Here is a 26,882-nt window from a genome sequence, read left to right on the forward strand (position 1 = left end):
CTCGAATCTGCTATGGGTACCACTTGAGTTTACCAATGGCGTCTGAATTTCAATTGAATACTTGATTCTCCTTTCGGCAATTGAAGGCAACAGCCCAAGGGACCATAATGTGATTCAGCTTAATTAGGGATTTTAAATATCAATGAAGATACAAATGACGAAGAGAGTCTCATGTAGGTTGGTATTAAGGGACTATTTTAGTGCTTATTTGGGGATTCATTTTAGGGGTATTTAGCGATTTCTCATTTGGCTCAGCAAATGGGCTGACATGGTAAGACATGGCAGCCATGTGGCATTTCCGTTACTCCACTAACGGGGTGCCTAATGACAGGGCATATATTTTATAATTCTCAAATTATAGGGTTTAATTGGTTATTTAGAAGTATGGGATATAATTAAAAAAAAATCTGAAAGTATAAGTTTTTTTTGGCAATTTCCCCAAAAAAAAATCATTAAAAATGAAACAAACAAAGATTTAAAAGTATCAGTTAAATGGTACTGTCAACTTCCACAAAAGAAAATTGACATACATGGAACTAGAACATAGAACTAACCCAAAGACTTTTGCTGTAAAGGAGAATAAAGCTGAATGAATTTTGGGCAAAAAAAAAAAAAAGACAGCAAAGATATGCGGTGTGAAGTGAACTAACCTGAGGTAGCGATGACAATGAGTAGGTTACTCTAAAAAATCACCATGTTCAAATCTGAATTTGATTAATATTATTAAAATCTGAAGCTGTTATAAATTAGATTAAAATTTATTATCTACTATTCGAATTAGTCTCGAACCTAATTATTATATTCGAAAAAAATTCGAACCTATTTAATTTTATATATTTTAATTAATATTTTGCATAAAAAATTTATTTTCACTAATAATTTATATTTTAAAAATTTAAAAATTTAAAAATTTAATAATTTCATAAATTATATAAATTTAATTTTATATAAAATAAAAATATAAAAATTTATAAATATTATTATAAAAAAATATAAATTTTATATTTAATTAAGTATTTATATAAATAAATTCAGGTAATGGATATCAATATGTAAAACCCGAACTGAACCAATCACGATGTTATTTTTTAAATTCTAATTCGTCATAAATCTGATTATATAAAATTTAAATTCATCTTATTAAAGTTTAATTAAATTAAATATCTATAAAAATTTAATCTGTTGCTATTCCTAATATGAGGATTAGAATGCCCTTGTCTTGATAGTAGGTGTTTTTACCAATCGCTTAACAGGAATTAGGGTTGTGGTAAACGACAACTCGTTTTATATTCGCGCGGATTTGACCTTGTCGCCGAGCCTGCACTCAGCACGAACACGGGTTCAAACTCAGTTTTAAATTCGCAAACCCATTCAGAAAATGCAAAGGCAGTACAGGTACGAGAAAAGCATGGAGGACACTAAGCAATTGCAAATTGAAAGTTTCCAACAGCTTCCTTCGCCTTCATTATTCGCATCTCAGATTGAATCCAAAAACGTCCCCGCTGTAATGCCCTTGAACAATATAGTCATTCAATTTCCCTTTCAGTGGTCATCTTTCCCTTAAAGCTTACTCTGCCTTCCTCCTTTTTTTTCAAAGGTTTTCCGTGGATGCATAAAGGAATGGAAAGCCTTCACCCGGTGGAATCCTGTTAACGGCGGCCTCAACTATTTGCAGGTGTTTTGCTATTTTAAAATGAGCACTGCTTAGTTTCTATGCATGAACTGAACTCTGAACTCTGCAATTCCTTTCATCTCCATTGATGGATAATTTTTAGGAACTGGTGGGATCATCTACCGTTGAGGCTATGCTATCCAGATCCGCTCCTGTCTTTTATGGTGATCTTCGAAGCCATGAGAGGGTAATTTTATAAGGCTTTCTTCTTATAAGGAGCTTTGAACTGCTACCTGTTGTCTTCAATGTTATTAATAGCTGCTTATATCATATTATTTCTGTTTTAGGTTCCAATACCATTCTCCACCTTTATTGGTCTTTGTAAGCAGCTTATGTCAAATGCAGAAAGGCATGAGCCTGCAGTGTCTGATGCACAAGAGCAGGACCCTCTGCTATCTGGTGATGCTCCTCAAAAAATTTATTTGGCTCAGGTTTGAACTCAGTAGCTTCTGTATGGTGGATGTTTTTATCTCGTATTCTTTGACCAATGTGTGTTCATTTAGGATGGACAGTGTTAGGGGTAACTGTTGACACGACCTCATTTTCAATTTTAATTGCTTGTACTTTAGGTGCCAATTATGAATACGGAGGATCAAGAAAGGGTTCAACTGGGAGTTCTTAGGGAAGACATTCAAACGGTTTGTGCTTTTCTTAATTAACTTTGTCGTTCCTTAGTCTGTGGCTCTCCATAAAAGAACCATTTGTTTACAGTTGATTAATTTATGCAGCCTGCTTTTTTAGAGACAAAGGAACTGGCTTCTATTAATCTGTGGATGAATAGTGCTCTTTCTAGATCAAGTACTCACTATGATCCACACCATAATGTTCTATGCATAGTTGCTGGTTGCAAACAAGGTTTAGTTGCTTTCTCTTTTCACTTATCCATTTTACAGCTGGGGGGAGCCTTCTATGTTCATCTGCAATTTATTTGATTTATGATGACACCAATAGTCATTGTCTGCATTTTATTGCTTGTAAAGAAAGTTGAGAGCTCTTCACCTTGTGGTTGTGCCTGCTTCCATCTTATACACTTGCTCTTATCTCATGACTTCACTTTTTAGGGTCAATGGTTGAAGTGTTCGGAAGGCAATGCTTTTATCCTTTCTACACTAACTTATTTAAGAGTTGGAAATTGACCTTTTTTGAGCTATTTCTCTTTTGCATACAGTTTGTGGGAATAGATCATGTTTGATCAGATGAAAATGCTTTAATTGTTAACAGAGACAAAATGGAAGAAATAATTTTTTTTAGTTTGTGCTTTATGCTAATTGATTTTTGGCTGGCCTTGTTTTACATTATGGTTTTTATGTTTAGCCTGTACCCATGTGTGATAACTAGCTTCTTTTATTTCTTTTCCTTTTTGTTTAAATACTTTTTATTTGTTGCAGTTGTCTTGTGGCCCCCTTCTGCAAGTCCGTCTTTATACCCAAAGCCTATATATGGTGAAGCCTCGAACCACAGGTATGCTGCTTTCATATTGTGTGTTAAATTAGCTGCTTTTGTTTTGGGTCTCTGCTTTGTAAGAGTGGGAAATAATCAAAGTTTGTTTTAGTTGTTGGAATGGCCTTGTTTCTATAATTGATCTTTATGCATAGTGTTTGTTGTTTAAATCCTTTATCTCCCCTTATATTTTTATGTTTTTTTTCCTCTGGCTTGCAGTTCTGTTGCTTTAGAAAACCCTGATTTCTCATTGTATCCAAGAGCAGAATGCTCCATTGAGTACTCTCAGAAGGTAATTCTTCATGCAGGTGATGCACTTTTCATCCCTGAAGGCTGGTAAGGCTTAAATTATTATGCTTTTGAAGAAATTGCCTTAAAGGCCTGTTTATTCCCTTTTTCTTTTTTAAGTTATATGTGCTCCTATTTGTTACATATTTACAGTTATGTTAGCCAACAAATCTCAAAATGCTTGTTGGGTTTGAACTGAGAATTTCATAACCCAATTGCATTTTGCAAGTGGATATTGCTGCCATCCAATCAGATTAGAAGGCAATTTCTGGGGAACTTTCTTGTTAGTCTTCAAATTCTTGATAAAGGGAAAACCAAAATGAGCCTAATTACAATATTTACAAATTTATAACCAAAAGCAATCAATTCAATAATATATATGCTTTCTTATAGTTCAAATTCCACTTTCTGAAGCATAATTCCTCAATAGTATGTTTATTTTTGATTAATATGTTGAGCAGCATGCAATAAACTAAATAAATTTTTCAGTATTAAGGCTTCATTTGTTGTTTGGAAAATAACTTGCCTATGAAAAATGTTTTTGAAGAAAAATAAGAACTTATTTTCCATTATTTAGCTGCAATGCTGAAAAGTAAAGGAAAAATATTTTCTAATGTTTGGAGCATGCTGAAAATTATTAATTTTCTTTCAATTTATAATAATATAAAAATGTTCAGATAATAAAATTTTCAATTTTATTTTTTTACTTTCTGTTGTGGAATATGAGAGAAAAATTGTATAAAATGATCAACTGTGGCGTCACCACTAATTTTTAGTGAGTGTCACTAGTTGCTAATGTCCAATGGTGGTGCTTGATGGTCAAGGGTGACCAGTGGTGATGATAGAGTAATGAGTATGTGTTTATATATTTTTAAGTTTCTTTATATTTTAATAGCTTTGTCAAAGTCTTTGATTAGGAAAATATTTTCTGTTGACTAATTTTCTTAAGGACCCAAAGTGCTAGAAAATATGAAAAATATTTTCCTGGAAAATAGCTTCCGTGAAACAAACGATGTTTAAGACTATTCATATTATTTCTAGGAAATTGTCTCATTGATTTTGCTCTTCTAGCTTCAACTCTGCCTTCTTTCTACCATCACCTTAATTTCCACGATATTTAATAAGCATAGAAGTGAAAAAAAAAAGATCTAAAAGTTTGACATTTTATTGATCATGTTAACAGGTAATAGTGATATGTAAATGCCTTTAGCCAACTTCTTATGACATTAGTATTTTATTGGAAAATAAGTTAGTTTTCATTCCTTCCCTCTTTATATTTTCATTAGATTTTATTCTTTTTGCCATATGTTTTTATATTTGTTTATGTTATTGTTGATTCAGACCTGGTGTCTAACAAAACTGAATGGCGAAAAATGATCCACATAATCAACTCCAACTAGTTTGGGATAAACGTTTAGTTGTTATGTTATTGTTGATTCAACCTAAAATATGGCACCAAACATCTCTTTTGATGAAACATGTATAGATATGGATAAAAACAATTAGTTTTTAAAGAAAATTTTCCCTATAATTAAGGATTGCTTAACTTGGATTATTTTGTAATTATATAATTCTTTTTAGAAATTGGAATCCATAAGGAATTTGAGAATTCTTTTAATGATATAAATTATTGTTATACTAAAAAATAGGATTAGGGGTGGTAATTCAAGTTGACGGATTGTGTTCGTGTTGTGTCAATACATAATGGGAATAATATTAGGATCGACACAAACATAATACAATTTAATGAACCGTGTCAAGAATTTAAACATAAGCACATCCCTTTTATTGTATGGGTTATATGATATAACACACATAATATAATTAATATTAAATCGTGTCTGGTTAATTTGACATGACTCGATCGATTTAATATGCTTAGACACAATTCAATTCATTTAACATGTTGCACAACTTAACTTAACTTGTTTGACACGTTTTGATATGATTCAACACTTTTAATTTTCATAAAATAATATATAATATGAAATTTACACATTAATTTTAGCCATGAAATTTACATTCTGCCATTTTGGGTATCAATTTTTTTATGACACTTGCAATTTAAAAGAATTTACTAATTTATGACACTTGCAATTTATTACTTTTTTGACATTTTTAGTTTATGACCCTTGCAACGCATGACAATTTTTGAATGAAATTAAATGTTTAACATCCTTATATTAATTAGGCTTATATTTACTAACTTATCATTTTCTAATAATAACATTTGCAGGTTAGTGGGTTGCAAGTCAACTTGTCCTGAACATGTCGAATTGGGTTAATGGGTCAACTTGTAACATGAATCGATTATTGACATGTTTTTGACACAAACACAAATAAGTTTGTTATAGAAGTCTTCTTAATGAGGAAGTTTACCCCAATTATGAGATTGACTCCTATAGGATAGGATTCTTAATCCTTGTAGAATTAGAGTTCTAATCCATTTAGAATAGGAGAATATTGTGTATATATATATATATATATATCTGTGTATTAACATCTTAGTGAAATAAAAAAATACCTAAATTACATGGTATCAGAGCCTTAGGTCCCTAGTTTCGAAGTTTTTTTTTTCCCCGTTGAAAATTTTCTCCCGTTCCCTGTTCTAGGTCATCGGCTCACTATAAACTAGGAGGACTTCCTAGGACTATCAAAATACCTCACAGCCAGTCTCAGATGGAGGCCCAGGTACTGATCGGCCGTCCCTCAAAGTCCGGTGATGGGATGTGAAGCGAGTGGCCTCCATGCGCCACTTTTGTGTTTCGGCCATTGTTCCACGCGCCGGCGCGTGTCCGCCGGTGTGATGTTTTTCGGCGATTCCTGACGGCCGGCGATTCTTCCCCAACGTCGCCCCAACGAGTTGATCCCATCCCTGCAGCCCGTGTTTGGATTTGGCGCTGCGTTGTTGCCAGTGTTTGAAGAATCGCTTCTCTCGGGTCATTGGATCTGCTAGTGTTCAATAGCTCGGGCTATTTGTGGACTTTAAGGTGCAATAGCTGAGGGTGAGACCAAGTCTATAATCATTGATGTAGTCCCAGTGATGACTAAAATCACTGAAAACAAACTTAATGGGTTAAACTACTTGGAGTGGAGCAAAACTGTTCGGATTTATTTACAGAGCATTGATAAAGATGATCATCTCACGAAAGATTCACCGAATGATGATACTAAGCAAACTTGGTTAAGAGAAGATCCTCGTTTGTTTTTATAACTTCGGAATTCAATTCATAGTGAGATAATGAGCCTTATTAATCATTGTGAGTATGTTAAAGAATTGATGGAGTACTTAGAATTTTTATACTCTGGCAAAGGCAATATTTCTCGCATATATGATGTTTGCAAAGCATTTTATCGACCTGAGAAACAAAACAAAACTCTTACAGCATATTTTATGGAATTCAAATGTGTTTATGAAGAACTTAATATTCTGTTACCATTCAGTCATGATGTAAAGGTGCAACAAGCTCAACTTGAGCAAATGGCTGTTATGAGTTTTCTTGCTGGTTTACCCTCAGAATATGAAACTGTTAAATCTCAGATTCTCTCTAGTTCTGAGATTTTCTCCCTTCATGACACGTTTACACGTGTCCTTCGTATAGAAAGTACTTATTCTCCGCAACCTACTAACGGTGCTCTTATTAGTAGAAATATAAGTGGACAACAGGGATATAGAGGAGGGATTACTAACCACAGAAACAATCAACGCAATGTGGAGGCTAGTTCTAATCAGAACTCAGGAGGAATCATTTGTTATTATTGCCATGAGCCTGGACACACAAAACGCAACTGCTTAAAACTTCAGAGGAAAAATCAGCAATCCCAGGTGGCAAATATGGTAACAGAAAATTCTACAGTGTCTTCCTCTTTAGAGAAAACTGTCTCAGTTTCTGTAGAAGAATTTGCACAATTCTCCCAGTATCAGGCATCTCTAAAGCCTACCAACTCCTCAATCACTGCTATCGCTGAGTCAAATAAATCCACTACATGCCTTGTATCCTCCTCATCCAAATGGATCATTGATTCTGGTGCTACAGATCATATGACAGGTAATTCTGCTCTTTTATCTGATTTTTAGTCTTTTACCACTCCTTCCACAGTCACGTTGGGTGATGGATCTACTTCGTGTGTCATTGGTTCTGGAACTATGAATCCAATCACATCCATATCTTTGTCATCTGTTTTATGTCTACCTAACTTCTCTTTTAATTTACTATCTGTTAGTAAACTCACTCGAAACTTAAATTGTTCTATTTCATTTTTTCCTGATTATTGTTTGTTTTAGGATCTTACGACGAAGAAGATTATTAGTAAAGGGCATGAGTCAGGAGGTCTCTACATCCTTGATAAATGTGAACTGCGATCTATTGCTTGCTCTAGTACTTTAACTCCTCTTGAAGTTCATCATAGATTGGGCCATTCTTTTTTATCCACCTTGAAGAAATTATGTCCTCAGTTTTAGTCTTTGTCAGTACTAGAATGTGAGTCATGTCAGTTTGCTAAGTATCATCGTTTACCTTCTATGCCTAGAGTCAATAAACGGGCTTCGTCCCATTTTGAATTAGTTCATTCTGATATTTAGGGTCCATGTTCCATTACTTCTAAACTTGGATTTAGATAGTTTGTTACTTTTGTGGATAATTACTCTCGTATTACATGGTTATATTTAATGAAGAATTGTTCTAAGTTATTTTCTATCATTAATGCTTTTTGTGTTGAAAGTAAAACTCAGTTTAATACTTCTGTACGTATGCTAAGAAGTGATAATGTTAAAGAATATTTTTCTGAGCACTTTCAGAACTATATGACTTATAATGGTATTCTTCACCAGTCTTCTTGTGTTGATACACCATCTCAAAATGGTGTTGCCGAAAGAAAAAAATCGACATCTTCTTGAGGTAGTTAGGGCACTTCTTTTCCAAATGAAAGTACCTAAACATTTTTTGGCCAATGCAGTTTCTACAGCATGTTTTTTTATCAATCACATGCCATCTTCTGTCCTTAATGGGGACATTCCTTATACTATTTTATTTCCATCTAAATTATTGTTTCCTGTTGAACCCCGGATCTTTGGTTGTACTTGCTTTGTGCGGGATGTTTGTCCACAAGTTTCTAAATTGGATCCAAAGTCTCTTAAATATGTTTTCCTTGGATATTCGCGGCTCCAAAAAGGATACAGGTGTTTTTCTCCAACTCTTAATCGTTACATTGTTTCTACTGATGTTACATTTTTTGAGTCTACTCCATTATTTCCTCAAACATCTATGTATGAGAATCAGGGGGAGGATGATGGCCTTTTAGTCTACACTACAAAACAAACACAATCTCCTTTCCTTGCTCCTTCTGTCCCTGTCTCAGTCCGACCTCCTGTTATTCATGTTTATTCAAGGAGATTGCAGACTCCAGACTTAGATCCTCCCACATCTTCATCGTCGGAAGATCCAGTTACTACCACTGATCATGATCCTACTTTAGATCTTCCCATTGCTCTTCGCAAAGGTAAACGTACATATACTTACCCTATTTCTTCTTTTGTTTCTTATAATCATTTGTGTTCTCCTTCTCAATGTTTTGTTACCTCTTTAGATTCTATAAAAATCCCTAAATCAGTCATTGAGGCATTATCTCACCCTGGTTGGGGTGCCGCTATGAAAGAGAAAATGGAGGCCTTAGATACAAATGATACATGGGAACTGGTGCCTTTGCCCACTGGTAAATAGGCTATTGGGTGCAAATGGGTTTTCTCGGTAAAGACGAATCCTGATAGTTCTATAACCAAATTAAAAGCACTTCTTGTAGCCAAAGGATATGCTCAAACATATGTGATAGATTACTCTAATACTTTTTCTCCTGTAGCTAAACTAGCTTCAGTTCGATTGTTCATCTCCCTAGCAGCTACACATGATTGGCCTTTGCACCAATTAGATATAAAGAATGCTTTCCTTCATGGTGATCTCCAAGATGAGGTATATATGAAGCAACCACCAGGGTTTGTTGCTCAGAGGGAGTTGGGTAAAATTTGCAAACTTCGAAAGTTTTTTTATGGTTTGAAACAAAGTCCTCGGGCTTGGTTTGGGAGATTCAGTGAAGTAGTACAAGATTTTGGTATGCAAAAGAGTAAGTGCGATCATTCGATGTTTTATAGGCAGTCTAAGACTGGCCTAATTCTACTGGTAGTGTATGTTGATGATATTGTTATCACTGGAAGTGATTCTTTAGGCATTTCATCTCTTAAACACTTTCTTTAGACCCAGTTTCAAATAAAAGATTTAGGCCCATTCAAATATTTCTTGGTTATTGAAGTTATAAGAAGTAAGAAAGGTATTTTCTTGTCTCAGCGGAAGTATATTCTTTGATCTTCTGACAGAAACTGGAAAATTAGGCGCTAAGCTTTGCAATGCACTAATGACCCTGAATCTCTAACTTGGAGCAGAGGATGGTAAGCTATTTGAAGTTCCAGAAAAATACAGGAGGTTGGTAGGTAAATTGAACTATCTTACAATAACACGTCCTAATATTGCATACTCAGTTAGTGTGGTAAGTCAGTTTATGTCTTCTCCAACTTCTGCTCATTGGGAAGTTTTGGGACAAATTTTGTGTTATTTGAAAGGAGCTCCAGGGCGAGGCTTATTATATAGTAATCATAGGCATTTGAATGTTGAATGCTTTTCAGATGCAGATTGGGCAAGTTCTAAGGCTGATAAAAGATCAACTACTGGATATTGTGTTTTTGTTGGAGGTAATTGAGTGACATGGAGAAGTAAGAAATATAGCGTAGTCTCGCGATCTAGTGCTGAATCGGAATACAGAGCTATGGCACAATCAGTGTGTGAAATAGTATGGATACTTCAATTATTAGATGAGGTTGGCCTTAAGACCTCTTTGCCTGCGCGGTTATGGTGTGATAATCAAGCTGTTATCTATATTGCTTCTAATCCTGTGTTCCATGAACGGACCAAGCATATTGAAATTGATTGTCATTTTGTCCGGGAAAAGCTTCAACAAGGGATTATCTCAACACAGCACATCAAAACTGGAGACCAACTAGGAGATTTGTTTATAAAAGCTCTAAATGGAACTCGGGTTGACTACATCTGTAACAAGTTGGGCATGATTAACATCTATACTCTAACTTGAGGGGGAGTGTTATAGAAGTCTTCTTAATGAGGAAGTTTACTCCAATTATGAGATTGACTCCTATAGGATAGGATTCCTAATCCTTGTAGAATTAGACTTCTAATCCATTTAGAATAGGAGAATATTGTATACATATATATATCCGTATATTAACATCTTAGTGAAATAGAAAAATACCTAAATTACAAAGTTCAAACCTAATTCTCTATTTTCATGTCTTGTTTGAGTCGTTTTCGTGGGTTATGTCTAAAATTACCACTGCTAAATAGGATGCCTACCAATAATTCATAATTAAAAAATAAAAAATAAAAATAGGAATTGATTGGTATAAATGGCAATAGCATACTTCCTGCCAATTTAACATCGTCTCTAATTCTCTTTTTTTTCTCCTATATATATGTGTGTGGGTGTATATATATATATATTAATTTAAATTTTCATATATATGTAGGACCTTCTAGATTAAAAATGATAGTGTATTAGGTGTTAATGTGACATTAATGCCGTGTCAGGATGGATTTAATGGTGTTAAGTTGTTTGGCCTAAAAAAGCTAAAGGTGATAAATACAAGGCATCATATTGACAAAAAATGAAATATAGACCCTTAAGTGGCAAAGTGCAAAACCGCATGGCACTTTTTGTACTTTCCCCATGAAAAATAATTTTATCATCATATATTGCAAGCTTCATTGCCAGCCTTGACTGTTTGTCCCTCTTTTTTTTTTCCAGCTATGAGCTATCACCAGTCAGAAACTTAATAAAATAGCTGAATGTTTCCTAGTGTATATTTTACTATATTCGTTTCTTTTTTGGACTCAACTTTCTAGCATGTAGCAAAGTTAGATGATTGTTCTTTCTAATTGCTACAGGTTCCACCAAGTAGACAGTAGCAATTTGACAATTGCAGTTAACTTTTGGTGGCGGTCCAACATAATGTCTAGCATGTTAGAACACATGGATGCTTATTATTTGCGCAGAATATTAAGAAGGTTCATTGCTTAATTATTTCTTTGGATGTTTCAGTTTTTATTCTCTGGTTTTTTCCCCCATTTTTCCTGTGAATCTCTTTCTGTTTAGCTTAGCTTTAGCTTTAGTAATCCAGGCAGTAAGCTAACTTGATTTTGTGCTTTTGTTTCTTTGGCATGTTTTATGCTGAATGCTGTGAAATCAAGATTGACGGATAAAGAAATGGTACGTTATAACCTTGATATTTCAGTTGCAACAGATATTTTTACTACTTCTGGATTTGGAATTTGAATTGATGATTACCCCTACCCCACAAAACCTTGCTCTCTTGTTTCTGGGATTGCATAAATGCCCATTGTTTTAGTTTGCAAGCATTATATTTATATGTGTTTCTAAAACTCTTTTTATCCACTATTTGTATGGAAAATTGCATTTTGAGTTTGCAATCACACTTCTCAGGCTGTCTGAAGGAAAAAATTTTCTAAAAATGGATCCTGGAAAAAAGTGTGGGGGTCACTGGCAGATTTCGATGTGAAATATGGTTGATTATAACTTAGTACTTATGAAATCTGTACCTAGAAGTTGCTTAAGTTAAATAATGGACCAGAAAAGTTTGGCAGTTTCAGGTGTAAGATCCTTATAAACTCCACATATTAATGAACAATGAGTAGACATTAGAAACTTTGTAATTCTGTTTCATTAACTGTGGGGACTCAATATACTCCATTTCGTGTTTTCCTTTTGTCCCTTGTTTCCTACTAGCAGTTTATAGTCAAACATTCTAACACATGAGTCATACTTGAAATTAGGACAGAACCACATACTCCAGAAGGCTTCTTCTCCTAGCATGGAGAAACAGAAGATGCCCACATGCAAGCTGCCTAGTAATGGAGAGGCAGGTCAGTTTGATCATTATGTTGGTTGGTCTTGTTTGCCTTCAATGGCTTTTAGTTTTATGCAAGATATCTTGTGGCTGATCTCAACTTTTTTTAATCAGATCATAGTCACTGTGATTTGGTGCAGCCATGTGAAAAAAGTGATTTACAAGGGACAGACCAACAGCAGAGAGTTAACTTGCATCTATTGGAACCTTATGCACTCCAGGTTCTTCATGATCTTGTTTCTTTGGTTCATGACCGTGTTAACTTGATTGACCAAAGTCATTTGGTAGAGTCAACTTCAGCAAATGATTCTGCAGTTAGCATGAAAGGTCAATATGATAAGACAGCAACAACTAATGTGTTTATCCTTGAAGATGATCCAGTTGCTAAAATTCTTTGGACCCTTGATCCACACACTCTTCAGAATGTCCTTCTTTCTATGGCGGTGAGTTTGGGCTCTTGTATAAAGATTACACTTAATAGGCAGGAATTTCTGTCAACAGTACATGAAATGCCCATCTATTTTAAAAATAATCTCTATGTGCATTAGCCTTTGATAATTTCACGTTTGTCATTGCTGCTTTTTCTTGGAGATTTTTCATGTTGCATCACTCTCTTTCCAGCACAATTTTCCTAGAACTTTGGAGGCGTTGATACTGCACTTGCTTTCACCGGTGGGAGCAGAAGTACTCACACAGAAATTTGATGAGATGGATCAACTAACCACTGAAGAAAATAGGTATTTGTCAATTTCATTGGACTCTTTAATTCTTGAAAAGAAGAATAAACCACTTCAACTTTGCTGTATCATTCATCATTTATGATTTCAGGAACAAATTCTATGAAGTTTTCTATGAGGCATTTGATGACCAATTTGCTGCTATGGATGCAATTCTGAATGGGAAAGAATTATTTGCTCTCCAGGTAATACTAGGTGCTGTCTTTGTTTTCTGGAAGTCAACTCAACTCAACTAAGCCTTTATCTCAAAAATTTGGGGTCGGCTATATGGATTCGCTTTCTCCACTCTAAACGATTTTGGGTTAAATCTTCAGAAATGTGTAATGCTTTTAGGTCAATGTTGTACTACTCTACTCCAAGTCAATTTAGGTCTACCCCTTTTTTTCTTTCTATCCTCTAACCTAATGTGCTCTACTTGTCTAACTGGAGCCTCCGTATGTCTACGCTTCACATGACCAAACCACCTCAATCTCCCTTCTTTCAACTTATCTTCAATTGGCACCACTCCTACCTTTTCTCTAATACTCTCATTACGGACTTTATCTAGTCTAGTATAGCTACTCATTCACCTTAACATTCTCATCTCTGCAACTCTTATCTTAGACGCATACGACTCTTTCAGTGCCCAACACTCACTACCATATAACATAGCCGGTCGTATGACTGTACGGTAAAATTTTCCTTTCAACTTATTGGGAATCTTACGATCAAAATGCATTCTACATTTATTTTATTTTCAAGATGTAGCTAGCCGTGTATTTATTTGGCATGTAAAGCCATTTTGCATTATTCATGTGGTTGAAGGAATAAGTTTAGCTGTATGTGTTGGAGCATTCAAATGCAAGTCTCTTTAAGTTAGTAGGTGGTGAGGACTGTATGCTATATAAGACTTTAGAAGAGTTATTTAATTGATATCGGATTATTTAGTGCTCTTCTCACTTGGAATCCAATTAAAACAACAAGAAAACATATTGCTTCCTAGATACTAATTTGAAAATAGACGAACTTCATTTATTTTGAAGTATTGATTCTTTGCCCTTTCTTGTAAGTATCTGCCTTCCTCTCCCTCTATTATGCTTTTTAGTTATAAATAAAATGTGCTAATCTTGTTTTGATATTTAAATCTGTTTAATGGTTTTATTTTCTTCCAACGGCCAATATGTTTTTCTAACATTCCAAATGGCACTTTAATATATACACAACAATGGTATGTTGACTGACCTAGAACGTGGATCAATAATGACAATCCAAAAAATTAACCTAGTGGGTGAAGATACTGATATACTGTATTATATACAAGGCCATCTTGATATAGTTAAAGCATTTAACCAATATGGATTTTGCTCAAACCAGACTAGTTTTTTGGTTTTGATGCATGGTCATGTTCATGTTATTTCATTGGCATTTTGTGATCTAAAACTGATCTTAACTGGTATCATGTCTAAATATTTAATTGGTCCTGTTGCATTTTTCTGCCAACACCTTGTAAATTTCTTTCGGATTTACAAATTTCACAATGTAGAGAGCATCATAAATCTTCAGTGATCTCAATTTCATATGGTGAAGCACCTTTCTCCGTGCTCATATTTTTTTTTCCCCTCTAAATGATGGTGTTCTGCAATTGGAATTTGGTGAAATTTACATAGTGCATGAAACTTTAGGAGGTGAAATGCAAAGATTTTTTATTTTTTTTGATAATTGGCCAGGATAAAATATTCTTGTTGAGGTTTTATGCTTAAAATTATCAGCATAAACAGGCTTTGAAAACCATAATCTCTTGCCTATTCATTAGAAAAAGTGAAAAAAGGATTTTCATTATCTGTGCTCTGTTAGATATATGATATTGGATGATTCCTGTAATAGTTTGCATGGTGGCCTAGTTCTGTGTCATGTTAATGTTGCCATGCAGGATTGTAATGTCCATAGTTCCTCTTTTATATATTTTTCTTCTTATATTTTTTCCCTTTGAATTAAAGTTGATACTGAATGAATCCAACTGATTTTGCATCCTGCTCCCATTATGATTTTCTGAGCCACTCCAGCTTTGACCACATTGGTTTTTCCCCAAATGAGCAGTCTTTATAAAGTTTTTCAGTCTTTTTTCTTTTTGGTTCTTTGCACTTTTATATCTTCGTAGCATCTTTGTTTGAGTGAACTTTAGGTGCGTTAGTTAATCCACACCTGCATCTTGATCTTCAATTTGCTGCAGTTGGACAAGAATCTTCCAAGCATGCCAATAGATAGAATACTTACTGGACGTTTCAGAATCCATCTGAAATGAAACTAATGTTTATCAAGGATGATGGGATTGTGCTTCAGGGACACACACATGATGTTTTTGCTAACAGCACCTGCGAATGAAGAGCTTTGCTTTAATATTATTATTCTTACCTTATCATCATCATCATTATTTTGTTTTTCCTTTATCCCGTTGTTCACTTGTCCTAGTATATTCTCTGTGTTTCTCTTTAATAAATCCTTCCTTTATCAAAGGAAAAAAGAAAAAAAATGGAAAAAGAAGAAGAAGAAAGGAAAGGAAGGAAGAAGAAAATAAAAATAAAAAAAAAAGGGAAAAGCTGAAGAATATCTTGTGCAACTTTGATGCATTCGATTTTAAGTACATCTGAAAATAAATTTGAAATCTGATTTTGATGTTGCAGGCATTTCAGAATGTGTTGGATAAATACTTGGGAGTAAGCTTTGATGTGCGAAAACCATCAACTGGATAAGACGTTTAGTGACGCAACTTCATGAAGGAATTGGTCCCATCAAAAGAGTCCATCAGTGAAGAAGCTTTCTGTCTTAATCGTACTTTTACGTGTGAGTCATCCACAATTTTGTAGAAATATAAATCATTGCCAACTTTGAATGATGATGTATATCTCAGCTGTAACTTGCCGTACCATCCAATTTCTTTGCCTTTAATGATACTTGCACAAACAATTGTTTAAAATCTTGTGGAGTCTAAATTATGAAAGTCACGTTTGTGTTTCCTGATATGGGATCCAAATGGTCCATGAAAGATTGTAACAGCTAAGATGGCATATTCAGAGGATGGGTTCCTGTATCTTGCTGAACCAATAGCAATTTTTCCCCGGACAAAAATCTTGCAGGTTTAAATTTGACCAAAATTGTTGGAAATGTTGTGTTAGATAATAATCTTCTGTTAGGATGTGATATACTCAAGCCAACAAGAATGCCTGTTGATATTCTTCGATACCGGGGGTATCATAGATGAGTAACACGTGGAAAGTATTTGGAAGGGTATGAATACGGTGATGAGAATATAGATGATGACTTACGTTCAGTATATGCTGTTCGAGTGGTAAGGACTTTGGTCCGAGCGGGTGAGATTGGGTTTCTGTGATTTGTATCTGCTCCTACAAAATAGCAAAGTATTAGAGAACCAAAAGGGAGCTATTTCCTAGTGGCACTCCGATAATTAAGTTAGTGAGGGTTGAAAGGATAAAGGATGGCAAAATAATAAGAGAGCTAAGTATGAGTTCGAATGTTTTACCTAAAGGTGCCTTAACGTTTTATATATTGATTGTTGGATCAATGGTATGGTGGAGTGCCAGATGTTGTTACTGGATATTGACTAGGTTGTATTATTCAGCTTTAACAGTGAGGGATGCCGAATTTGTCAAATGTGTTAGGAACTCACCATCGTTGCAACGGCGGTTATACTGTCAATGACGGTGACATTGGTGTGCTCCACAATGTTTTTTGTGGTGCAATTCATTAATGCACTTGTTAAGTTTTTATTTTTCAATTTTCTATTTGGTTTTTATTCATGAATTACTTTAAAGAATCAGTCTCAATAGTATTCGGATTGTCTCTTCGAGTGATCTAATGACCGGTCGTTAAAATGGGATCGAGCGAACTCCATATCCGCTAGAGTAAGGATCACTATCCTTTATATACAAGCATGATAAATTAGCAAGTACCATAGCCTCACATATCATTAATCCATGGGATGAATATTTTTATATGTATCATCTGTAAAGTTACCATGTACGTACAAACAGAGCTAGGGCTGATATTGCCAGTACATGAGAAGATGAGCTTTTGTTAACTAGTGCAGGACAAATGGCTATTTGCTTGTAGAAACTTGGATGCATTTGTGAAAATCATTATTTTGGTCTCTCGGGTTGTCCTTTTTTTTTTTTCTGTTCCATTTTTTTTAAATTAAAAATCCCTTGCTAGTTGCTATCATCTTTGTCTAAATTTGTGATTATGAGCAACAAAAATGTCAATGAAATGCTGGAAGAGGATGCATATTTCTTTCTTTATTCTCAATTGAATGGTGATACTCAAGAGGATTGTGGAAAAGAGGGAGTTGCATGGGGATTTGCAGAAGGGGAAAAGAGAAAAGCACAGAAAAGAAGCTCTGGTAATTATTAGGACTGGAAGGAAGCAAAAGTGGGAAAAGGAAGGTTTGTTAGGATGAGATTCCCTGGTGGAAGATGACATATGCAAGTGAAACAATGTTAAGAGAGGAAGGGGGGAAGTAATGGAAGAAAAACTTTTGGTTTGTCTGGTTGTGTAGCACAGGAAGATTAAAAAAATAATAAAAAAAAAGATTTGTCTTTTTTACTAGACAAATGGTATGTATTGCACCTTAACCCTGCAACTTACACTTATGCTTTCTAAAAGCTTTAGATATTCCGAAACCCTCCTCCTTTCATTAATCCCTAGGTCTCCTCTCTCTTTCCCAAGGTGAATATGCTAAATTGGGTTCTGCTAACTAGCATTTCCATTCTTTATCTGCCTAAGTATACACAACTTGAAATTCATTAATGCACACTGTTGGGAAACCCTTAATGCTCACTGTTACAATTACTTCCTATATATCATCCTACCATATTTAGGAAACCTTGAGCAATTAATATCCTAGCAATCAAATGAAAACAGATGGAGAGTGTTACCATATGTTATTTGTCAAGACTCTTTGAACTACTGGTTCTTCTCCAGAGAAAAAAAAAAAAGAAAAGGAGGGGCATACGTTGGTGGGTAATGCAAGCAAAGTAGAGAAAGATAATGTGAATGTAAACATAGGTTAAGGTGCATTGCAAAGGCTGTGTGATATGGGGACGTGCACAGAAATTGATAAAGGGATCATCAGGTAAAAGAAAATACTGATGAGAATTTTTGTAATTTAAACTTTGTATTAAGCATCTTTTTCATAACCGTTGACATCCTCTTCCTCTTTCTTTTCTTTTCTTTTCTTTTCTTTTAGTTTAGTACCACCATGCATCGGACCACCACCACACTGGCACAAATACACACAACAGCATCAACTTAGTTGCCTTTTTACTCACGCTTGCGGCCATCTATACCTCTCTTTAGAAAAGCCTACATTTCTTCAAAATTATCAAAATTTTCCCTCATAGTTTCATAAAGTCATTGAGGAAAAGAAATTCTTGGAAACTGCTAATGCTTCTTTATTCTTTAATAGGGCAATTGATTGAGGAAGACATGTGATCTGATAGAACTTTTCCCACTAATGCCTGTAGTTTATGCAATATATATGCCATATAAAATTGAAACAGTGAGAGTTGCCATTTTCAGTATTATTTATAAAAACAAATGTGAAACGATAATGACTCATTTGAAAACTAATATTAATTACCTCTCGTGTACGTTGTTGCATTTTAATTAGGATCCTGCGCTAATTATTTGTCTAAGCACTTTTGTCTATTGATTTGTCAGTGTGAATGTGTTGACATACATCATTTTTTAAAATTCTGGGAATTTATTTATTGGCCCAGTTGAGGAAATTAGAGAGGGGAGAAAAAAAAAAAAAAGCTCTGTGGTTATATATATACATATTTTTTTAATTTCCCATTAGTGACAAACAAAAGATCTAAAGGTGGGGGTAACCCCTAAGGTCTTTAGCTGTTGAATTTGGAATTTAACAATTGTCTTTTCAGCAAAGCCGTATGGACATGTTCAATGTAGACTGCATAATCATAGGCTTATGGATAATAAATTATTTTGGCATCTCCAACTATTTATTTGTATTTGAGATTACTAGAAAAATTGATGGTAATTGAAAGAGGCTTACTTTGTTCTTTAATTTATATTTTAATTTCGATAAGGATATATATATATATATATATATATATATATATATATATATATATATATATATATATATATTAATTTTGAAAATCAAAGGACTGGTAATTTATTTATTTCAGGAAAAAATCAGAGGTCTAATCTCATCGCCCAGAAAACAATGGATGACATGAAAATGAAATAGGGCAAATCAGTGTCAAAAAGTGTCGAATACAAGATTAGGGTTACGGGGGCACATTCGTCAATCCCAAGAGTACAAGGTATGGCCCCCTTCACCGACATGCTTACCTCATCTCATCTCTGCCACTTGCTTATCTTTGCTTTGGAGTGCAAGTTTTTCAAACCCTAGAATATACTCTTTCCTTTTAATCATCTCCTACAATCATAACTCTCTCTCTCTCTCTCTCTCTCGTCATTTCCTTGTAAATTGAGGGCATAGTTGTAAATCTATTGCATGCATGTATTACATTTGTTGATACGTCTTTTAACTCCATCATCACGAAGAGAATGGTGTGTGTGTATATATATATTCACTTTCTTTACTTTATACCATCAACGAATGCAATATGTATGTCCACATGCCAATAATGAGGCATAGGAATAATAAAATTATATGAAGCTCATGTCTTTATGGGTTGCTTGCATGGATATACCACGCTATTGTGCATTGCAAAAGGTGAAAAAGAAATAAAAAATAAAAATCCTTTGTGTGAGAAGACTTCAATTCATCTTGATCTTTCGGTTCTTATTTAATAATCTATTTTTCTATTATTTATCTATTTATTATTATTATTATTATTATTATTATTATTATTATTATTATTATTATTATTATTACTTTTGATTTATATTTATAAAAAGATATATAATTATTAAATTTCAATTAATAAAAAATCTTATAAATTAAAAAATTTTATTAAAATAGATATAGTATACAAAAAATTTTATAAGTTAAATATGACTAATAAGAATCTTAAATTATATATTTCATAGCAAGATAATTAATAATACTAAAATAAATTCAATTCCTAATTCTATTATAATTGGTATTTCAAAATTAATTTAATATAATCCTATGTATCTCACATTCTTAATTGTATTTGTTTATGTTAATTATTATTTATTATTAAAACTATTAAATTAATAAATTTTAATTGGTCAATTAAATTATTTGATTAATTAAATTTAGTTTTTAGTTAATTATTTTATTGATCAATTAAATTATTTAGAAGTCATTAATATTATTAAGTATTAACTAATTTTATCTTATTTTTAAGGATAAATGATAACGTAGTCATGTCTTATTAAATTATGGTAAATGAAGCAATCAAATTAAAAAGAAGAATTCTACATATATTGGAGGATCTCTTAAGTCTTTCCCATTTAAAAATATATTGGAACAAGTTCAAAAGCTCTGTAGAGTTCTAATTGCAAAGCTCTCTTCAAATTCAAAGAGAAGAGAATCAAGTTCTCTATCAACGAGAAGAAGATTTCATCATTGATCTAAGATCAAGTTTATTAGACCCTTAAATCTTGTTATGCAAATTAGAAGAATTACAAGTTACATCTCTAAGAAGAATCAATATTAAAAGTTATATTCACAAATTTTATTAAATATAAATTTATACTCTATTCTTACCTTTTAAGCTTTAGAATACAAAATTTGTGTGCATATGACGTCTCTTGGACGATTTTAGCTAAATAGATAGATACATAGAGAGAGAGAGAGAGAGAGAGAGAGAGAGAGAGGTGGAAAACATAAAGATATGGAGTGAAAAAGAGAGAGACAAAGAGGAAAGAGAAGAGAAGAAGAGATGGAGAATAGAGAGAGAATAAGAAAAATTATGTTCTCTCATTTTAAAGGAATATACTGACAGAATTAGATTAATTATTGTAAATAATAATAAATTATATTAAGAAAAACAATTAATAATTCTTTCAAATGATTTTGATCATTATAAGACAATAATCATTTAGCAATTAGTATTTAAAAAAAAATTAAAAAAGAGCAATTGGCATAGGTCCACGAGGCCCATTACTGGTTGTCTTTCGAGCAACTTTGGCATACTCATCGAACAAGACAAAAGTGATAACCACCATCACCATAGCTTTCTCTTCTATCTCTCCATATTGCAATTTGGTCTTGTGAACCATAGCTGTCCTGATAAAGATGGGACATAACCTAAAGGAATATATATATATTTTAACAATTTATCAAAATCCCAATCCCCTATTTGGTTTACATTCTGCATGTGATATTTATTTTATTTTTATTAATTTTAAATTTGAAATTTTATAATTTTAAAAATAATTTTACTAATTATCATTAACAGAAATCTCTTTAATTTAAATGGCAAAATGGACTTAAATCCATAACTGAGAAATGAAAAGCATCAAAGCATTTAGAAATGTCTGAAAGAAAATATGAAGTATAAAAGATGAGAGTCATCACATAACAAGAAAGGAGATCGATCCTTCTTTAAAACCTTCTCCAAACCCTTCTCCTTATTTTTGCTTAGGCAAGGAGACTGAGGGTATTTCTGTCATGGGGAAGCAAGAGCTGAATTACTATTTTACCCTTTTTCTGCATTTAGCAGTCACCCCACGTTTCTGAGGCCGGAGGCTGGGGGAATCCAAAACCATGGTGTTTCAACAATGCATGGTCTCTCTGATTGTATTGCTGCGACCCTACTCCACCTGCATACGTTAGCATTTCCCTCACATTCATGCTAACGTTAACACCGCCATTCCCATTCGCCATGTTTCCACTGCCATTGCCATTGCCATTGCCAGCGTGGCCATCTCCTGTCAGACCCAGAAAGTCTCTTGTCAAACGGTCATTCTTCTGCCACGCGGCCAGATTGCCCAGGTAAGAACCCTGATGGGAGATTTGACTCACTGAGTCAGCCGCAGCCTGACTCACCGCCCCCAATTCGCCCATATCCAATTGGGTCATGTGACTGTGACCCGCTGTCTGAGTTGCACCCACCGTTGCAGCCTTTTGGAGCAATGCAGTGGCTGACAGGTGGTGCGATGATGCTGACGCGGCAGGGTTTGATAGGCTTTGGAAGGATGAGGCTATCAAACCCTTATGGGTTGGCAAGGATGGTGGCAGTTCTTGGAAGAGCGGTGGAAGCTGGAAATGGTGAGTTTCAGGCTTGATATGAACTGGGTTTTGAGGGTTGCTAGGGTTTTGAGGAGGTGGGTCCCAAGGGTTGAGGGAAAGGTGATGATGGTGGTGGGTAGTGAGGGGGAAGAAAGAAGGGTGGGGTTGTGGGTTTTGTAGAAGAAGAGATTGGGCTGTAGGATTTGTGGAAACTAATTGGTGAGCTGAGAGCCTTGCACTTTCTTCTGCTAATGCATCACAGAATGCCCTGTGGGTTATGAAGCTATCCTTCCTGTGGTTTCAAAATCCAAGCACACGTAAAGAGAAAATGTTAGTTTAGTTTGAAAATGCTGAGCCAGGAATGAACAAGCAACGGAGAATGATGGGATTACTTGATAAAGTACTAATTAATGGGGTGTATATAGCATTTGAATGATTCTATTAATTTATGGAATCTGCATGGTATGAACTAGCTAAGAACATGGGATAGATTATTATAAAATTGGTAGGATAAGAGAAAAAAGAAAAGAAAAGAAAAGAAATCTTGACTAATGAAGAGATAAATGAATAGAGTATGTGGTTAATTAAGCAAATTAAGTGAAATGACTACGCTATAATTTGTTCTCTTCTTGATAAAGCTAATAGAGATGAGAAGTTCGAGACACTAGTAGGGCGTCTTGCATGCTGATTGGATGGATACATGATTGAAATAAAGCTAGATAATGCAAAAGTAGAACTATCTGTTTTAGTCAAAACTGAAGTAGAGAGAGAGAGAGAGATGCAAGGCAGCCGCATGAGAAATAGGCATATGGATGGTCAGCTCAAAATTTCAAGAAATTGCAAGCCTTTTGAAACTTGTGCTCGCGCATTTAACCTAGATGTGCAAATTGAAACCACAAGTATATATCTTATTATAGATGAAGGAAAATGAAAGCAAATCAGAATAACAGATATTTTTGCAGATTTATCAGTTCTCATCATCATGATCAAGGGTCAGAGCCTCAGTATGTTCTGCAGCTAAATCATGGCATGCTTCATGAAAATATTATCACGGGTTTTCTCAGCCATAAAATATTGAAACCAAACAGCAATTAAGATCTTTTTCCCATTCACTTTTTCTTGGAGAAGCAGAAATATTCATCATTGTTTTTGAGACTGCAGTCACTCCATTACAAAGTACCAAAAAAGGTAAACACACTGGAAAAAAGCAAGAACAGTTCAAGAGAAACACCCTCCAGTGCAGCGAACTTCTTTGTAACAATTTAAAACATGAAATGAAAGATTTGGTATATATGTTAATTTCACAGAATCCCCAATCAAGAAAAATCTGAATCCTTTGGAAAAAAAAAAAAAAGAAAGAAAAATCTGAATCAGTGCTTACGCAGGCATTCAATGCAAAGGACACAGGAGAAAAGTAATGCTCTTGGATTAAAGAGAAAGCATACATAAAACAAAAGATTATATATATGTTTTTATTTCTTTTTGTTCTTTTCAAATATGAACTTATTGGCAGGTTCAGATTTTCAGTGATATTGCTTTCAGTTACTCTTGTAATGTCATCAGTAACAGACACTAGTATTAATGGTGTCCACTTCTATGCAACCTGCCAATAAATTTAAGCATCAGATATATTCCATGCAGAGCTTACCCACTCTTGTACAAAAACAAAGCCGATTGAAACAAAATACAAACACCATTAGATAGACATGAGACTTCCCACTTTAAACAAAAGACCAATATTTGCTGTGACTTCCAATATCAGTCCAAAATGATGAATAACTGTGAAACATCAAAACTCGTAAAGTTGGGAACATTGGGAATTTCAGACGAACATAATAAAGATATAAAGACCAAAAAAGCATTTATTTATTTATATTTTTGACAAAAAGGGGGAAAAAATTGAAAGAAAGATGCCAAGAAAAGAAGAAAGAAAAAAAATACCTGGAGAAAAGGGTTCCACAGTCACATCTATACTCTCTAGTTCCACAAGTTTTAGAGTGAGCCTTCCAATCTGATTGAACAGCATAGATCTTTGAACACTTTTCGCACTTCCATTTCTTCTCTCCGTGTTTTCTGCAATAGTGTTTCTTGATGCCCGTGAGGTCACCCAGAGCCCTTGAAGGATGGTGGTGAACACATGATGGTTCAGGGCAAACATAGGCTCTCTTTTTGATCTCTTTACTGTTTCGTTGCTTCAGCTTCCACGGAAGGTTGTGGCCTCTCCTGTGAAGTTGAAGATTCTGATCTCTCTGAAACCCTTTGTTGCAGATCTCACACACAAATCTATTGGTAGCTAGTAAGGTCTTTGGAGATAATGCTATCACTTCAGCGTCTGGGTCTGCAACACCATCAAAGAAGATAAGACCAATAATGAAAAAAAAAATTATACAAATCTATAACGAAATTGAGATTGAAGAGATTAAGAGAAGAAATTACCTGGGTTTCCTGGTAGGCTTCTCTTCTTCTTGATCTTGGGTTGCTGCTGCTGCTGAGGAGAAACGGTGGAAACCACTGGATTTAAGCAGCAAAAATCCTGAACTCTATTACCGGAAGAAGCACTAGCGTCCTCAGACAAAGAAGTTGAATTGGACATGGCTGCAGGGAACATGCCTGTGAAGCAGAAAACTCCAAGGGAAAAAAAACACGGTTTCTTTGTTTTTGTTTGATAACTTTCTACCACTTTAACCCTTCTCCAAGTTCCCACTTTGCACCTTTGAAGAAACAACAAGAAGAGTAAGTAAGGGCAGCCCCAGAAATAGAGAATCCCGGCTTTGGACACAACTAAACACAGCTTTGTAGATGCACAGGTGGCAGTGAATTACAGACACAGAAAGGCATCATTCATTGGGTAGTAAAAGCAAAATCTCGTGAAGAGATGATGATGATGATGGGTTATTCTCCAAGTCGCTATCTAGCCATGGATTGCTTGTCTGAGCAACACTGCAACCCAATTCAGATATATCTCTTTGCAAACTCTCTCTCTCACTAAAACTATCTAGGAGCTTACCATGCAATCAAACTTAGAAAGACCAGACAATAAGATGGTTTTTCCTCTAAATCCTCTTCACTACCCTATAACCCTCTTCTATATTCCTTCCTTTTTTTCTATATAACCCTACTTAGGGATAGCAAGAAAATGAAAGAAATTATATATCAGTAGCTGGGTCTTGTAGATAATAGTGTACAGAAGGTGATGATTGTAGTGGCAGACCAAGGAAGGGGGGTGGCAAATTAGATAAAAAAAGAAAAATAAAAGAAGCTACATAAAAAAAGCTAGCAAACCCAAAAATGATAACAATTCTGCAAAAGTAGAGAGAGAGAGAGAGAGAGAGATGTGGGCAAAGACTAAAGAAGAATCCCAATCCTACTTGATTCATCATAAACAATTTTCTTTTCAACCATCTCTTTATTATTTCTTTAATAATTTTTCTTTTAGTGTCTGACGTTGGCACTTTCTGTCTTTTACTTTGTTCCTGTTATAAAACACCCAAACCCTAAAAGGACCTCGATTTGAATGGAATGGAATGATATATTAAAAGGAGGGTTTGCTTACCAGAATTGTTAGGAGAATGAGAAGCTTAAAAAGCTTTGAGGATATGGCAAAGGCAAAGATCCATGGAGATAGGCCGTCTCAAACTTTTTTATTACCCCACAACTAACATGATTGATCTATTGATTGGCTTTCTTAGCTTAATTATAACAAAAAATTCAATTATATACACTTATATGATCATCTTTGTATTGGAGGTAAGAAAAGAATAATTGTTTAGCCTATAATTAAAACTTATGTAGCCTATAATTAAAACTTCAACTAATTGCTTAATTATGGTAAAGATTATTTTTCTATCAAAATTGATCTCCTTTAGAGATCATAATTATTATATGTATAATTAATCATACTTTACTTTCTCTTTTGGTGATCTTTAACATGAATGTTTATTCTGTTTTCGTTATAATGTGTGCAATCTAAATGAATTTCTTGTTTTTCATTATTTTGTTGAGGAATTTTCCTCTCCTTTCTGTTCTCTTTCTTTTGTAATTATTCGCTCACATCCTAGTGTATAGTGAAAGTGCCCAAGCAAACCCCACCAAGGGGGGAATTTGGAAGGTCTCTTCTTCTTCTTCTTCTTCTTCTTCTTTTTTTCCCCTCTTTTCTACCTTTTTTTATTCCAAACCCAAATCTAAAGCATTGAAGAGATAGTATGGATTGACCTTTTTATCCCTTTCTTTAAACGAACATGATAAAATTCTTTAGAAATTCTATAATTACAGTGGCTATAAATGTCATTGCCAGTGAAACAGGGGAAATTCTCTTTCTAGAGGACATGCATGGCCTAAACATGGCGGCTCAAATAGGGAAAAACCATGCAAAAAGATTAACAATCAATAAGCCTCTCAGATATATATGAGACCCACCAATACTCAGAAGTTTGGGACATATAACATATGGTCATCGAGTATTGCTCTTACAGATCCTTTGGAATCCTATGCATTCTCTTTTGATCCAAAAATCTTTTGAATCAATTTAGCTTTCTGGTTGAGATTCATGCTGCTTTTCTTTTGGGATAAGAT

At 34.4% G+C, this 26,882-nt stretch overlaps 3 protein-coding genes across 4 annotated transcripts; 2 read left to right on the plus strand and 1 right to left on the minus strand.

Moving 5' to 3' along the window:
* The first annotated feature begins 1,347 nt into the window (after positions 1 to 1,347).
* Positions 1,348 to 16,190, plus strand: LOC110645616 (lysine-specific demethylase JMJ31). Of its 2 annotated transcripts, none has more exons than XM_021798839.2 (15): positions 1,348 to 1,504; positions 1,598 to 1,675; positions 1,776 to 1,859; positions 1,960 to 2,103; positions 2,242 to 2,310; positions 2,401 to 2,527; positions 3,061 to 3,133; positions 3,332 to 3,448; positions 11,407 to 11,526; positions 11,710 to 11,728; positions 12,318 to 12,402; positions 12,501 to 12,829; positions 13,008 to 13,123; positions 13,215 to 13,308; positions 15,333 to 16,190. In XM_021798839.2, exons 1-15 carry the CDS (start codon positions 1,379 to 1,381, stop codon positions 15,402 to 15,404), a joined length of 1,653 nt encoding a protein of 550 aa, XP_021654531.2. In that variant the 5' UTR covers positions 1,348 to 1,378; the 3' UTR covers positions 15,405 to 16,190. The 2 variants fall into 2 exon arrangements, with proteins under 2 accessions (XP_021654531.2, XP_021654533.2); XM_021798841.2 differs by having other exon boundaries at positions 1,349 to 1,504; positions 15,784 to 16,190.
* LOC131175824 (uncharacterized) lies at positions 3,455 to 7,838 on the plus strand. The gene is made up of 2 exons (XM_058140498.1): positions 3,455 to 7,449; positions 7,686 to 7,838. The coding sequence occupies exons 1-2, from the start codon at positions 6,642 to 6,644 to the stop codon at positions 7,709 to 7,711; spliced, it is 834 nt and encodes a 277-aa protein (XP_057996481.1). The 5' UTR covers positions 3,455 to 6,641; the 3' UTR covers positions 7,712 to 7,838.
* A 5,391-nt stretch (positions 16,191 to 21,581) lies between the features above and the next one.
* On the minus strand, positions 21,582 to 25,986 carry LOC110645618 (protein indeterminate-domain 12). Its single transcript, XM_021798842.2, has 3 exons — positions 24,747 to 25,986; positions 24,252 to 24,648; positions 21,582 to 22,602 (listed from the first exon to the last, which is right to left on the minus strand). Exons 1-3 carry the CDS (start codon positions 24,916 to 24,918, stop codon positions 21,795 to 21,797), a joined length of 1,377 nt encoding a protein of 458 aa, XP_021654534.2. The 5' UTR covers positions 24,919 to 25,986; the 3' UTR covers positions 21,582 to 21,794.
* Between the last annotated feature and the right edge of the window lie 896 nt (positions 25,987 to 26,882).

Source organism: Hevea brasiliensis, chromosome 2 (assembly GCF_030052815.1).
Source record: "Hevea brasiliensis isolate MT/VB/25A 57/8 chromosome 2, ASM3005281v1, whole genome shotgun sequence".
In the NCBI taxonomy this organism is placed as follows: domain Eukaryota; kingdom Viridiplantae; phylum Streptophyta; class Magnoliopsida; order Malpighiales; family Euphorbiaceae; genus Hevea; species Hevea brasiliensis.